At 47.3% G+C, this 16,155-nt stretch overlaps 1 protein-coding gene across 1 annotated transcript in view; it reads right to left on the reverse strand.

The window, feature by feature from the left end:
- Positions 1–16,155, reverse strand: part of NUP214 (nucleoporin 214) — a 395,449-nt gene that overhangs the window by 35,580 nt on the left and 343,714 nt on the right. The window contains exon 32 of the mRNA XM_063936801.1: positions 1,205–1,354. Within this exon, the coding sequence (XP_063792871.1) occupies positions 1,205–1,354 (150 nt within the window). The remainder of the gene's footprint in view (positions 1–1,204; positions 1,355–16,155) is intronic.

A 16,155-nucleotide genomic window follows, 5' to 3' on the forward strand; every position in this document is an offset into this window, starting at 1 on the left:
GAGACTTAGTGCTGTATAACCCGTACTCAGAGTGGGATACAGGGAGACTCACCTTGCTTCCAGGACCGATCAATACGTTAGCGAATGCTGAGTTGATCCAGACGCTACTAGTGTACACTGCCGCTCCATGAACCTATAGTGGACACAGAGGCTCAGTGAACACGGACGCACCAGTCACACAGCCGCCTATGCTGCGACTGGGTCCCCTGCGTGTACAGTGTCTGTTATGGAAGCGGGAAACAGTTCATGGCGGGAGACTCAAAGGAAACTGGTCATGAACCAGGGGGGGGGAGGGGACCAGGAGAGCGTCTGACTCCACACAGCTAACAACAACTCTAGGGATCGCGGCCTCATACTATTCCTGGAACCTCTGATCCCTAAGGCCTAGTGCTGGTGCACCCAAGGTGGACCACACATCAGCGACTGTTTGGTGGTCTCCTCCCAAAACAGTGCTGCTGTGTCCGTATTCCCCTTCTAAGCGGAACCGATGCCTTACCTTCTCCCCATGCTCCAGCCACAGCCTGGTTACATCGCCTGGACCTGCTAGTATATTCGACACAGGCGCCCGCCGAAACAGCACTGTACTCATGGGTAAGCGTTGTCGCGACCCGGCGGAGAGTTGTTGGAGCGACTCTTTCTAAGGTACGTATAAGACGCTCTTTAGAAAGATCACTCAATAAAAATAGTAAGACTATAAAAATAAAATAAGAAAGCTTAGGGATGCTAAAAACCAGCAGCCCTCTGACCATGGTCCGGCTCCTGCCGCACCAAACAAAAAAACTGCTTTGCCTGAGCAAGGAGGCGGGGATATATGGACGGGCCCGTTGCTTGCTGGGAGGCCGGAAAAGCTCTGACCCATTGGTTCAAATCCGCTGTCGCTTCATCATATCCCATTGTAATCCTGTGGATAACCTGTGGACCCTGCCGGAGAAACATGAACTTTTGGGAGTACATGAGGACTGAGGTTGGGAACCACTGCCATAAAATATCCTTTACACCCTACAGATCCTTACATAGTTCCCCTGTGTGGGCATACTTTCCCAATCGGCTTTGTTCAAAACATGGAACAACATCAACCATTGTTTTGGCTATAGCAGTTCCAGGAGCTAATAAAACTGAGCCGCTCATAGTGAAAGTTAGTGTTTGAATAAGAAGGAGAAGATCCTGTTTCTGCCAAGGGCAGTTCATTGCAACAGTACAATACCTGTTTTGTTGGGGCTGGAAAAGCCGAATCCCTGGGTGGATACGCTCCCACCTCCTGCACTGAATGTGCCTGTAGATTTTTGCTCACCAAACGTGGAGCTACCAAAGCCAAAAGTCTTGGCCCCACTGTTACCAAACAGACTGCTGGCATCTGCAAAAAGGGAGCAGAGAGACCACACTTGAAACACCCTACACACAATTAGAGCTATTTGGACAGCATGCAGAGCACTACATCATCATGCGAGCCAATGAAATGTAAACTTAAAAACAAAATTACATTGATAATACACAAGCAGGGTCACAGCCGTTGCGCCAATTTATAATGTGTAGCAGATCCTATATATTAGAAAATTATTTGGCAAATAGAACAAAATGCTATTTAGAAAATATACAAAACCTCTGATGAGGGAAATAAAAGTTTAACTAAACAAAATTTTATTTCAGTAAAATTCAATGAATTTTAATACAACTACCGTGCCTTGCTAAAGTATTCACCCCCTTTTGTTGCCTCACAACCTGGAATTAAAATGGATTTTTTGAAGGTTTGCATCATTTCATTCACAGAACCTGGCTACAACTTTTTTTTATTTTTTATGTGAAGCAAACAACAAATATGACAAAACAGAAAAATTCAGCATGCATAACTATTCACCCCCCTAAAGTCAGTACGTCGTAGAGCCACCCTTTGCGGCAATTACAGCGCAAGTCACTTTGGATAAGTCTCTATGAGCTTGCCACATCTTGACACTGGGATTTTTGCCCATTGCTCAAGGCAAAACTGCTCCAGCTCCTTCATGTTGGATGGTTTCCGCTTGTGAACAGCAATCTTCAAGTCTGACCACAGATTCTCAATTGGATTGAGATCTGGGCTTTGACTAGGTCATTCCAACACATTTAAAGGTTTCCCCTTAAACCACTCGAGTGTTGCTTTAGCAGTATGATTCAGGTCATTGTCCTGCTGGAATGTGAACCTCCATCCCAATCTCATATCACAGGCAGACTGAAACAGGTTTTGCAAAGAATATGCCTGTATTTAGCACCATCCATCTTTCCCTAGACTCAAAACAGTTTCTCAGTCCCTGCTGCTGAAAAACATCCCCACAGCATGATGCTGCCACCACCATGTTTCACTGTGGGGATGGTGTTCTTGGGGTGATGAGATGTGTTGGGTTTGCGCCAGACATAGCGTTTTCTTTGGTGGCCGAAAAGTTCAATATTAGTCTCATCTGACCAGAGCACCTTCCTACATACATTTGGGGAGTCGTCCACATGCCTTTTGGAAAACTCAAAATGTGCCTTCTTATTTTTAATACTAAGTAATGGCTTTTTTCTGGCCACTCTTCCATAAAGCCCAGCTTTATGGAGTGTACGGCTTATTGTGGTCACATGCGCAGATACACCAGTCTCTGCTGTGGAACTCTGTGGCTATTTCAGGGTTACCTTTGGTATCTATGCTGCCTCTCTGATTAATGCCCTCCTTGCCCGGTCTGGGAGTTTTGGTGGCCGGCCCTCTCTTGGCAGGTTTGTTGTGGTACCATGTTCTTTCCATTTGAAGATGATGGATTTGATGGTGCTCCGGGGGATCATCAAAGATTTGGATATTTTTTTTTATAACCCAACTCTGACTTGTACTTCTCAACAACTTTGTCCATGACTTGTTTGGAGAGCTCCTTGGTCTTCATGGTGTGATGCCTCTTGCTTAGTGGTGTTGCAGCTTCTGGGGCTTTTCAGAAAAGGTGTGTTTATACTGACAGATCATGTGACACTTAGATTGCACACAGGTCAGTGGCTGGCTGGGCAAGGTGCCATCTGCCTCCCTGGGACAGTGCAATTTAAGTGTTCCAGGGCCACTTGACTGCAGATTCCCTGTGAAAAGATGGGCCGCTTACTTGTGTCTGCCCCCCAGTCCGAAAGTTGCCAGCCAGCCGCTGACACAGGTGGACTTCATTTCACTAATTATGTGACTTCTGAAGGTAAGTGGTTACACCAGAACTTTTGAGGGGCTTCATAGCAAAGGGGGTGAATACATATGCACATGCCAATTTTCATTTTTATTTCTAAAAAAAAAAAATTTTCATTTAAATTTCTCTCATTTCACTTCAACTTAGTTTGTGCAGATCCATCACATAAAATTAAGAGTAAAAAAAATAATTACAGGTTGTAATGTAACAAAATAGGTAAAAAGCCATGGGGAGAGTGAATACTTTAGCAAGGCACTGTATGATTTAATAATTCACTACATTTTAGACTTTTCTTATTAGAATAATTATTGTATAACAGCAAAAAATAGGATTTTAATTACCTGAACGGTAAATCCTTTTCTCGTAGTCCGTAGAGGATGCTGGGGTCCATATTAGTACCATGGGGTATAGACAGGTCCACCAGGAGCCATTGGCACTTTAAGAGCTCAATAGTGTGGGCCGGCTCCTCCCTCTTTGCCCCTCTTACCAGACTCAGTCTAGAAACTGTGCCCAAGGAGACGACATACTTCGAGAGAAGGAATTACAGATAGTGGCGAGATTCATACCAGCTCACACAACAAGGCAAATCTGGCCAACATGTCGGAACAACTCAGCAACAGCTGAAACAGTACTGAAAAAGTAAATAACGCAGAACTTACCTAGGAACTAGGCAGTACTGAACTATAAAAACCAATGCAGGAAAACGAAGCACTGGGCGGGCACCCAGCATCCTCTACGGACTACGAGAAAAGGATTTACCGTTCAGGTTATTAAAATCCTATTTTCTCTTACGTCCCAGAGGATGCTGGGGTCCATATTAGTACCATGGGGAAGTACCAAAGCTCCCAGTACAGGAGGGAGAGCGCGGAGGCTCATGCAACACTGCTTGACCAAACTTGAGGTCATCAGAGGCCAAAGTATCAAACTTGTAAAACTTGGCAAACGTGTTCGACCCAAACCAAGTAGCAGCTCGGCAAAGTTGTACAGCCGAGACACCCCGGGCAGCCAACCAGGAAGAGCCCACTTTACGAGTAGAATGGGCCTTTACAGATTTTGGACACGGCAATCCTGCCGTAGAATATGCATGCTGGGTGGTGAACCTGACCCAGCGTGAAATCGACTGCTTAGAAGCAGGACACCCAATTTTCTTGGGATCATAAGAGGACAAACAAAGAGTCAGTCTTTCGATGACGAGCTGTCCTCTTCACATACATTTTCAAAGCCCTCACAACATCCAAGGCCTTTGAAGCAATTGAGGAGTCAGTAGCCACTGGCACCACAATAGGCTGGTTGATATGTAAAGCCGATACAACCTTAGGCAGGAACTGTGGACGAGTCCTAAGTTCCGCCCTATCTTCATGGAAGATCAGATAGGGACTCTTACAAGATAAAGCCCCCAATTCCGACACGCGTCGAGCAGAAGAAAAGGCCAACAAAGTGAGAAACTTGATGTCAGCCTCCAGCAGTGGCTCAAACCAAGCAGATTGCAGGAACTGCAGCACCACGTCCAGATCCCAGGGAGCCGTCGGCGCCACAAAGGGAGGCTGGACGTGCAGAACCCCTTTCAAAAAGGTCTGAACCTCAGGAAGGACAGCCAATTGTTTTTGGAAGAAGATGGACAAAGCAGAGATTTGGACCTTGATGGACCCCAATCTCAGGCCCATATCCACACCTGCTTGCAGGAAAAGGAGCAAACGTCCAAGCTGAAACTCCACCGCAGGAAATTTCTTGGGATTCACACCAAGAAACATATTTATATATATATTTTTTTCCAAATACGATGGTAATGTTTAGACGTTACCCCCTTTCTAGCCTGTATCAGGGTAGGAATAACCTCACTCGGGATACCTTTCCGAGCTAAGATCTGGCGTTCAACCGCCATGCCGTCAAACGTAGCCGTGGTAAGTCTTGATAAGCGAACGGCCCCTGCAGTAGCAGATCCTCCCGAAGAGGTAAGGGCCTTGGATCCTCCAACATTCAATTCAGCAGATCCGCGTACCAAGCCCTCCTTGGCCAGTCCGGAGCAATGAGGATTGCCAGAACCTTTGTTCTTTTCACCAGCTGAAGAACCTTTGGTATCAGAGGAAGTGGAGGGTACACATACACTGACTTGAACACCCACGGTGTTACCAGTGCGTCCACCGCCACTGCCTGTGGGTCTCTTGACCTGGAACAGTACCTCCCCAGCTTCTTGTTGAGGCGGGAGGCCATCATGTCTATGTGAAGAACCCCCCACCAACCGGTTACCTCCTCGAACACCTCCGGGTGGAGGCCCCACTCTCCCGGATGGAGATAGTGGCGGCTGAGGAAGTCTGCTTCCCAGTTGTCTACTCCTGGAATGAAGATTGCCGACATCGCCGCCGCGTGTCTTTCTGCCCAGAGGAGGATTCTTGACACCTCCGACATGGCAGCCCTGCTCTTCGTTCCGCCTTGTCGGTTTATGTAGGCCACCGTGGTCACGTTGTCCGACTGCACCTGAACAGCCCGTTCCTGTAGAAGGTGTGCTGCTTGCAGAAGGGCGTTGTACACGGCCCTTAGCTCCAGGATGTTTATTGGGAGAAGGGATTCTTGATTCGACCACCTTCCCTGAAAGGTTTCTCAGAGCGACTGCTCCTCAACCTCTTAGACTTGCATCTGTGGTTAAAAGGATCCAGTCTTGAATTCCGAACCTTCGGCCTTCCATAAGGTGCGGAAGTTGTAGCCACCAGAGGAGTGAAATCCTAGCTTTCGGAGACAGGCGTATCCTCTTGTGCATGTGTAGGTGAGAGCCCGACCACTGGTCCAATAGGTCCAGCTGAAAAGGTCGAGCATGAAACCTGCCGTACTGCAGAGCCTCATAGGCGGCAACCATCTTCCCCAGAAGGCGGATGCATTGATGAACCGACACCTGGGTAGGCTTTAAGATATCCCGGACCATTGTTTGAATCACCAATGTCTTCTCCACCGGGAGAAAAACCCTCTGCACTTTCGTGTCGAGGATCATTCCCAGGAAAGACAGCCTCCTTGTCGGCTCCAGATGAGACTTTGGAAGGTTCAGGATCCAACCGTGCTTCCTGGGCAGCTGTGTCGTGAGCGCGATGGATCGCAACAACCTCTCCCTGGACGACGCCTTGATCAGGAGATCGTCCAGATGTGGAATTATGTTCACCCCTTGCTTGCGGAGGATAACAATCATCTCCGCCATCACCTTGGTGCTGTGGAGAGGCCAAACGGCAGCGCCTGGAACGGATAGTGATCGTCCAACAGTGCAAACCGGAGATATGCCTGATGCGGCGACCAAATGGGAATGTGGAGGTAAGCATCCTTGATGTCCAGCGACACCAGGAACTCCCCCTCCGTGAGTCCTGAGATGACAGCTCTCAGAGATTCCATCTTGAATTTGAACTCCCTGAGGTAAGGGTCCAAAGACTTTAAGTTTAGAATAGGCCGTACCGAACCATCCGGTTTTGGTACCACAAAAAGGTTTGAATAATAACCCTTGTTCCACTGCTGAGGTGGAACAGGAACAATGACCTCTGACACCATCAATTTTCTGATGGCCTCCAGAAGAATTGTTCTGTCCGCCAGCAGAGCTGGCAAGCCTGACTTGAAGAAACGGTGTGGTCGGGGATCTTGAAACCCCAGTCTGTACCCCCTGGACACTATATCCAGGAGCCAGGGGTCGAGGCCAGACGACACCCAGACATGGCTGAACTGCCGGAGTCTCGCCCTCACCTGACCTTCTTCCAGGCCTAGCTGTCCACCATCATGCGGAGGACTTAGGGGTATCAGAAGCGGGCTTCTGGGCTTGGGTGCCTGCAGGAGCAGGTTTTTTTTCCCTTGGCACGACCACCTCTGAAGAAGGTGTTCGAAGGCTTGTTCTTTCTAGACCTCGCGGCCCGAAAGGACTGTGACGTGGCTGGTGTAAAAGACTTCTTCGTAGCTGGTGCAGCTGAGGGGAGAATAGGAGACTTACCCGCGGTAGCAGTGGCAATCCACGCATCCAGCGCCTCCCCATAGAGAGCCTGACCCTTGTATGGTAGGCCCTCCACACACTTCCTGGATTCTGCGTCCGCAGACCAGTTGCGCAGCCAGAGACCTCTACGAGCCGAGACGGACATGGAGGAGATCCCCGCTGCCATGGAACCCAGGTCCTTCATGGAATACACCAGGAACCCTGCAGAATCCTGAATATTACGTCACCTTTGTCCAGTGTAGTCGATTCCTCCTGAAGAGTGATTGATCACCTGCAATAGCTTTAGCAATCCAAGCACAGGCTATAGTAGGCAGCAATATAGCCCCTGAAGCCGTGTAAATGGATTTTAGCGTAGCATCCACCTTTCGATCTGCCGGGTCCTTTAACGCGATAGATCCCGGGACCGGTAATACCACCTGCTTGGACAGCCTGGATACAGAGGCGTCGACTATCGGTGGGGACTCCCATCTCTTCCTATCTTCCTCTCGGAAGGGAAAAGCCACCAAGACCCTCTTGGGAATCTGGAATTTATTTTCCGGAGTTTTCCATGCCTTTTCAAAGATAGCATTCAATTCTTTGAATGCCGGGAAGGTGAGGGGGGCCTTCTTATTATCCGTAAAGAAGGCCTCCACCTGTTCCGGAGCGGTGTCCGAAATGTTTAAAACATCCCTAACAGCCTCAATCATCAACTGCACCCCCTTGGCAAGTGATGCTGTCCCCCTCAACACATCCCCATCACCGTCTGCAGCATCAGAGTCGGTGTCCGTGTCATCCTGCAAAATTGCAAGCGCACGTTTATGAGAATGTACCGCAGGGGACCCCGAGGAGGCAGAATCAGACCATACCACCATAGAGGACTGGAGGACCTGCGTGGCATGCTCAGTCCTAACAACTCTATCAGAAAGCTGAGTAATAGTCCCCCTAACCATTCTGGCTCTCTAGCAGGGATCTGCGCTAAAACTGTACAATCCTGATTACATGGAATGGAATCCTCTTGTGAGGATAAATCCTCTGCAGCATATGATACATTGTCCCTAGACATGTTAACACACACACACCACCCCACAAACACACAGGGTATTATGAAGGCAGAGTTTCCCCCCAAAGAATGGCAGAGAGACACAGAGATTGGAGCCAACCCACACACAGCGCTATCAAAGGTATAGGGAGTCCCTAACCAGCGCTGACTGTGTCCCTTAATAGGTGACACAGCCTATATACAGCTCCCCCCCCCCCCCCCCCCCCCCCTTCTACAACCCCCTTGGTACCGTACAGATAGCTGGAGATTGCTCTGGAGGGACCTGGATCCACATGGCAGTGAGAGCAGGCCGGAAAAATGGCGCTGAACGCTGCTGGGTCCGCTCTGAGAAGCTCCGCCCCCTTCAATGGCGCCGGCTTCCTGCTCTGTAAAGAGATTATACTGGCCTGGAGGAACAGTGGCTGACCTCGATCCGCAGACCCCATCAGGTGATGACCAGTGTTGGGTCTGGAGCAGGCCCAGGACGCTCCCCCCAGCGCCGCACCAAGGTTACACTGAGCCGTCAAGGAGCGCGGTCAAGGCCGCGCTCCCGCCCTAATAGCCGCCCTCTTCACACTGTCTCCCCGCTTGCAAGGGGGGATAGTGACTAACTCGCCATGTTCAGCATCTGGTGGGGTTGCGGCCGGCTGCTGGGGCGAGCGTTCCCCTGTGGCGGGGCGTGATCGGACCCCCCGGAGCTAACGTCCAGTCAGCGGGAGCAGTGGCTCAGGACCCCGCGGGGCGTGCACTGCTACCCCCCCCCCCCCCCCAGTCCCACGCTGCAGCCTCCCTGTAATACAAAAAATCCTGAAAGAAATTAAACTCTTTTACCAAGAGAACTCAGTAGAGCTCCCCTAGCTGTGACCGGCTCCTCCGGGCACATTTTCTAAACTGAGTCTGGTAGGAGGGGCATAGAGGGAGGAGCCGGCCCACACTATTGAGCTCTTAAAGTGCCAATGGCTCCTGGTGGACCCGTCTATACCCCATGGTACTAATATGGACCCCAGCATCCTCTAGGACGTAAGAGAAACATATTTTATATTCATTTCTTTAATTTTAACAAACTTAGTGTTAATATCTGTAGTAATACTTCTATATTAATTATCCCTCTGTAGGACATAGTTATAGATTTTATTTTAAAGTTATACTTTCACTTAAATGCAATTGAGTTATACTTTCACTTAAATGCAATCGTGAGATCTGTTGCCTTGTGGCACTGACGCTATATCATGCTGACGCAAGGTTTCGTTCCATCAGTCAAACAATTGTTTACAACCTAAAAATTATGTTATCAATATTTGTCGCTATGTGGTCTAACAGCTTAATCATTCAATACTAAACAACTGTGTAAGTTTTGGCAGCTTCACCCTGAGAGCTGTAGAAGATATTCGCATACAAACAAATTAATTTATATATATATATATATATATATATATATATATATATATATATATATATACACACACACATACACACATCTATATTGGCAAGACGATCAGGAGACTGAAGGAGCGTATAGCTATGCATCGTTCTTCTATTAAAAAAGCTATGCTTAAGGTTGAATCCAATACACCACCAGTAGCTAGACATTTTGCCATCAAAGGACACACCATGCGGGACTTTAAATTTATGCCATTGGACCAAATTAAACCCTGGAAGAGGGGTGGAGACAGACACAAAAGGCTTTTGCAAAGAGAATGTGAAATGATTTACAACTTCAACACTGTGGCACCATCCGGGTTAAATGAAGAATTAACTCTCAGTTGTTTCTTATGAACAAGTTGTTAGCTTTAATCGCGCTTGCCATTTCTTAATTAAATTTAATGGTCTCCTGGGGCTGCTCATGAACACTGGTTCATATTCATGTATTTTGTGTTTGTGTTGTATTATGTTTCTTTTGGTATAGGTTTTGGTGTTTTGTTTAGGTTAGATAGAGCTCTATTTTGTGATGTTACCATGGCTGGACGCCTGTCAGGCACATTCAATCCCATCTCACCGATGCACTAGTCTGATTTAATAATCAGTATTGAACTAGTTTAGAACAGTGTTTACACACTGGGTATCACTGTTTCTTTTGGTTGCCCGGGTGACACTCTGTATGGACTCGTGATTGGTTCGCCGATTACGGACCCACAGCGCCGGGCGGAAGTGATGTACTTCCGTGGTGTACGCTTGGACCGGAAGTGCGTTCCACGACGGGAACCTCATGCTGCAGCCAGCGCGGACGAGAGAGTACACAGGTGGGGTGAGTTTTAGATAATAGGTGAGTGGGCGTGAGGGGCTGTTGACAGGCGTCTAGCTATGGTTTAAATAGCGTTTGGCTCAGTAGTTATTTGTATGCCCTTGAGGAAGGTGGTAACACCGAAACGGCTGTTGGGCATAGGGGACTTTGATTCCTTGGTCTGTTATCCGGAAGGACATGTAAAGTATCATGCTAATCCTGGCTGGAATATAAAGTTTGCATTTTTGTGACTGTTGCCATGCTATAATACAGTTTTTCATGAAATTGCTACTGGTGGTGTGCTGGTTTCCTTCTTTTGGCTGGGAAAGTTTCTTTTTGGCTTAAAGAATACCCTGATATTTTATCCATATGAAATTGCAGCACCCTGTTGAAATGGATTACAGTGAAATGTCTGCGGTTTTTCCGATTGGTTTTTTGTAACAAGTTTTATGTAGAACCAGCACCATCCTATTTGTTCAGTTAAAGAAGTTTATCCAAGAAATTTTTCAGTGTTTCATCAAAATGGATCTCGAGGCCAGTGACCTGGCAGGCACTAAGAGATTTTTGGAGAAAGATATTTCTAAGATTTTATTTACCAATACAGATCAGTTAAATTTTGACACTGACAGTCCTGCAGAAGTATTCTCAGATTTATTGAAGATGCAAAAGCGTTTAATGGAATTAAATTTACATGGACTGACCCTGTCCCAATATCACAAAGAAAAACTAATACCGAGGGGATTTCGCATTAAGAATCAACCCACTATTGGGAGAAACAACAAAGACTTCTGCAAACAATGGTGTCACATACTTAACCAATGTAGCCTCGATCTAATGGTGCTCGTAATTCAGCAGGTTAACAATGATATTAGCAACCTTGAAAAGGAGATTAGTGCATGTGAGGCTGCGGGATTAGAGATATTAAAATCAGATACTTCAACAGAATGGCTTCCTAGGCTGGAAAATAATGTTATGTCATTTAAAACTGACTTATTAACCTTTAAAAAGAATAAGTATAAAAAGGTGAGAGACGACTATAAGGAATTGAGAGTATATCCCTGGGTTTTCTTTCAAGGGGGAACACGGCAATGGCGTCCGAAACAAACTGGTAGAAAACGTTTTGAGAGATTCTATACTGACATTGAGTCCCACACTTCAGATTCTGATCAGTCCACGACCCAGAGTGGCCCTTTTTTACGAGAGGTGGGCCTTACGCGCACCAGAAACAAAAAAGATCAGGGCGCTGTAGGAGGGGAAAGCGGAAAAGGAAATGCCCAAAAAGAGAACCCCTGGAGGGGCAGGAGGAAATAAAGGTTTATAACCTTTCCGATTACGCCCTCACTGAGAGTGAACAGAAGGTGCTAACAAAGGGTTTGTCCTTTGTACAAACATACAGGCAAAGCACTTTTGATTGTGAAGTGGAGCTATATAAATTTTAGAGACAGCTTAAACTGAAAGATTTTTTTAGCAAACAAGGGGTTAGAATTAACCCGGGGACTCAATTTCCTATCAAAAGTACTTTTGAACCACCCTCCAATAATCCATCTATAGACATTTTTATGAGACTGGTCAGTCAAGATATCATCCCTTTTATGAAAAAACAGAAACGCTCTTTTTCTAATACGAGCAAGGAAGAACAACTTGCTATTAAGAGCTTGAAATCTAACACCTCTATCGTAGTACGCGCTGCGGATAAAGGTGGAGGGGTGGTAGTGTTGAACAAAAAGGATTACATTACAGAAGTCTATAGACAGCTTGATGACCCAGTCTGTTACAAAAGGTTACAATATGACCCCACCTTTGGATATAAACGAGAGATTGATGCCGCCATTTCCCTGGGTTTTGGTAATGGCTGGATCGATGAACCAACGGTTAAGTTTTTAACCCAAGAACATACGGTAATTCCAATATTGTATATATTGCCAAAGGTGCATAAGTTCCTTGCCAAACCCCCAGGGAGACCAATCATCTCCTCCAGGGGATCATTATGTCAAAGTCTCTCACAATTTGTTGATTACTTTCTTCAATCGGTGGTGTCCTCCACGCCTACTATCTTGAAGGACACGACCGATTTTTTGAACAGGTTGATTAAGTTTGGGCCTCCGCCTGAGAAATGTTTGTTGGTGACCTGTGACATAACGAGCCTTTACACTAATATTGGGCATGAAGCAGGTATGGATGCCATTCGCAAGTCCATTTTTGAAAATGTTGAATATAAGGGTCCCCCTTGTGAATACTTACTGCTGCTATTGGATATGATCCTGCATAAAAATTATTTTATGTTTGAGAACTCTTTTTTTCTTTAACTACAGGGGACGGCGATGGGGTCCAACGTGGCCCCATCGTATGCCAACCTATTCATGCATGAGTATGAGAAACAGTATATCCTGGGCAGCAGTGCGTTTTCACAGTATATAGCCTTTTATGTACGTTTTATAAACGACATTTTCTTTATTTTGACAGGGGACAATCTTACATTGTCCAATTTTATTGAAATTCTGAATTCTTTGACAGGCACTATTAGATTGACGCATAACAGCAGCCCCAGGAGCATAGACTTCTTAGATGTTACAATTTCTATCAATAATGGCAAATTTGAGACAGCCATATTTAAGAAGCCTACTAACAAAAATACAGTGTTGCTGTGTGATAGTTTTCATCCTAGACCGCTTAAGAAAGGACTTCCCTTTTCTCTGACGTCCTAGTGGATGCTGGGAACTCCGTAAGGACCATGGGGAATAGCGGGCTCCGAAGGAGGCTGGGCACTCTAGAAAGATTTATGACTACCTGGTGTGCACTGGCTCCTCCCACTATGACCCAGTTAGATTTTGTGCCCGGCCGAGGTTGGATGCACACTAGGGGCTCTCCTGAGCCTTTAGAAAGAAAGATAGAAATTAGGTTTTTTATTTTCAGTGAGACCTGCTGGCAACAGGCTCACTGCAGCGAGGGACTAAGGGGAGAAGAAGCGAACCTGCCTGCTTGCAGCCAGCTTGGGCTTCTTAGGCTACTGGACACCATTAGCTCCAGAGGGATCGACCGCAGGCCCAGCCTTGGTGTTCGGTCCCGGAGCCGCGCCGCCGTCCCCCTTACAGAGCCAGAAGCGGTCCGGAAAATCGGCAGCAGAAGACATCAGTCTTCACCAAGGTAGCGCACAGCACTGCAGCTGTGCGCCATTGCTCCTCACACACACTTCACACTCCGGTCACTGAGGGTGCAGGGCGCTGGGGGGGGGGGCGCCCTGAGAAGCAATAATAACACCTTGGCTGGCAAAAATACCACAATATATAGCCCCAGAGGCTATATATGTGGAAAATACCCCTGCCAGAATATAGGAAAAAGCGGGAGAATAGTCCGCGGAAAAGGGGCGGAGCTATCTCCCTCAGCACACTGGCGCCATTTCTCCTTCACAGATCCGCTGGAAGGAAGCTCCCTGGCTCTCCCCTGCAGTCTACACTACAGAAAAGGGTAAAAAAGAGAGGGGGGGCACTAAATTTAGGCGCAGTATACAATTATATAGAAAAAGCAGCTATAGGGGACATAACTCAGTTAGTCCCTGCATTATATAGCGCTCTGGTGTGTGCTGGCATAATCTCACTCTGTCCCCCCCAAAGGGCTTTTGTGGGTCCTGTCCTCTGTTGGAGCATTCCCTGTGTGTGTGCGGTGTGTCGGTACGACTGTGTCGACATGTTTGATGAGGATAATGATGTGGAGACGGAGCAGATGCTTTTAGAAGGGATGTCACCCCCTGCGGGGCAGACACCTGAGTGGTTGAGCTTATGGAAAGAAATGAGTGCACGTATAGACTCTTTACATAAGAAATTTGACGACATGCCAAATGTGGGACAGCCGACTTCTCAGCTCGTGCCTGTCCAGGCGTCGCACAGGTCATCAGGGGCTCTAAAACGCCCGCTACCTCAGACCGCAGACCCAGATGTCGACACTGATACTGACACCAGTGTCGACGACGATGAGTCTAACCTGATGCCCACTAAGGCCATTCACTGCATGATTGAGGCAATGAAAGAGGTGTTACACATTTCTGATATAAATACAGGTACCACTAAAAAGGGTATTATGTTTGGGGAGAAAAAACTACCTGTAGTTTTTCCCCCATCAGATGAATTAAATGAAGTGTGTGAAGAAGCGTGGGCTTTCCCTGATAAAAAATTGGTAATTCCTAAGAAGGTACTAATGGCGTTCCCTTTCCCGCCAGAGGATAGGTCACGTTGGGAAACACCTCCTAGGGTGGATAAAGCGCTCACACGTTTGTCTAAAAAGGTGGCACTACCGTCTCCGGATACGGCCGCCCTCAAGGAACCTGCTGATAGAAAGCAGGAGGCGATCCTGAAGTCTGTATATACACACTCAGGCATTATACTTAGGCCAGCTATTGCGTCAGCTTGGATGTGCAGTGCTGCCGCTGCGTGGTCAGATAAACTGTCAGAAAATATTGACACATTAGACAGAGACACGATCCTGCTAACCATAGACCATATCAAAGACTCAGTCTTATATATGAGAGATGCACAGAGGGAAATCTGCCGACTGGCATCTAAAGTAAGTGCATTGTCCATTTCTGCTAGGAGAGGCTTATGGACTCGCCAGTGGACAGGAGATGCAGATTCTAAAAGGCACATGGAAGTTTTGCCATATAAGGGTGAGGAATTATTTGGGGATGGTCTCTCGGACCTAGTTTCCACAGCATCGTCTGGGAAGTCAGCATTTTTACCCCATGTCCCCTCACAGCCTAAGAAGGCGACGTTTTATCAGGTTCAGTCCTTTCGGACCCAGAAAAACAGGCGTGGAAAAGGCGGGTCTTTTCTGTCCAGAGGCAGAGGAAAAAGGCTGCAACAAACAGCAGGTTCCCAGGAGCAAAAGTCCTCCCCCGCTTCTTCTTCCAAGTCCGCCGCATGACGGTGGGGCTCCACAGGCGGAGCCAGGTACGGTGGGGGGCCGCCTCAAGAATTTCAGCGATCAGTGGGCTCGCTCACAGGTGGATCCCTGGATCCTTCAAATAGTATCTCAGGGGTACAAACTGGAATTCGAGGCGTCTCCACCCCACCGGTTCCTAAAATCTGCCTTGCCGATTGCTCCCTCAGACAGGGAGGCGGTGCTAGCGGCAATTCACAAGCTGTATTCCCAGCAGGTGATAATCAAGGTACCCCTACTTCAACAAGGCCGGGGTTACTATTCCACACTATTTGTGGTACCGAAACCGGACGGTTCGGTGAGACCCATTTTAAATTTGAAATCCTTGAACACATACATAAAAAAATTCAAGTTCAAGATGGAATCGCTCAGGGCGGTTATTGCAAGCCTGGACGAGGGGGATTACATGGTATCCCTGGACATCAAGGATGCTTACTTGCATGTCCCCATTTACCATCCTCACCAGGAGTACCTCAGATTTGTGGTACAGGATTGCCATTACCAATTCCAGACGCTGCCGTTTGGACTGTCCACGGCACCGAGGGTATTTACCAAGGTTATGGCGGAAATGATGATACTCCTTCGAAAAAAGAGAGTTTTAATTATCCCGTACTTGGACGATCTCCTAATAAAAGCGAGGTCCAAGGAACAGTTGTTGGTGGGAGTAGCACTATCTCAGGAGGTGCTGCACCAGCACGGCTGGATTCTGAATATCCCAAAGTCACAGCTGGTTCCGACGACACGGCTACTGTTCCTGGGTATGATTCTGGATACAGTCCAGAAAAAAGTGTTTCTCCCGGAGGAGAAAGCCAGGGAGTTGTCATCTCTAGTCAGAGACCTCCTGAAACCAAAACAGGTATCAGTGCAT

Source organism: Pseudophryne corroboree, chromosome 8, assembly GCF_028390025.1.
Source record: "Pseudophryne corroboree isolate aPseCor3 chromosome 8, aPseCor3.hap2, whole genome shotgun sequence".
Classification (NCBI taxonomy): domain Eukaryota; kingdom Metazoa; phylum Chordata; class Amphibia; order Anura; family Myobatrachidae; genus Pseudophryne; species Pseudophryne corroboree.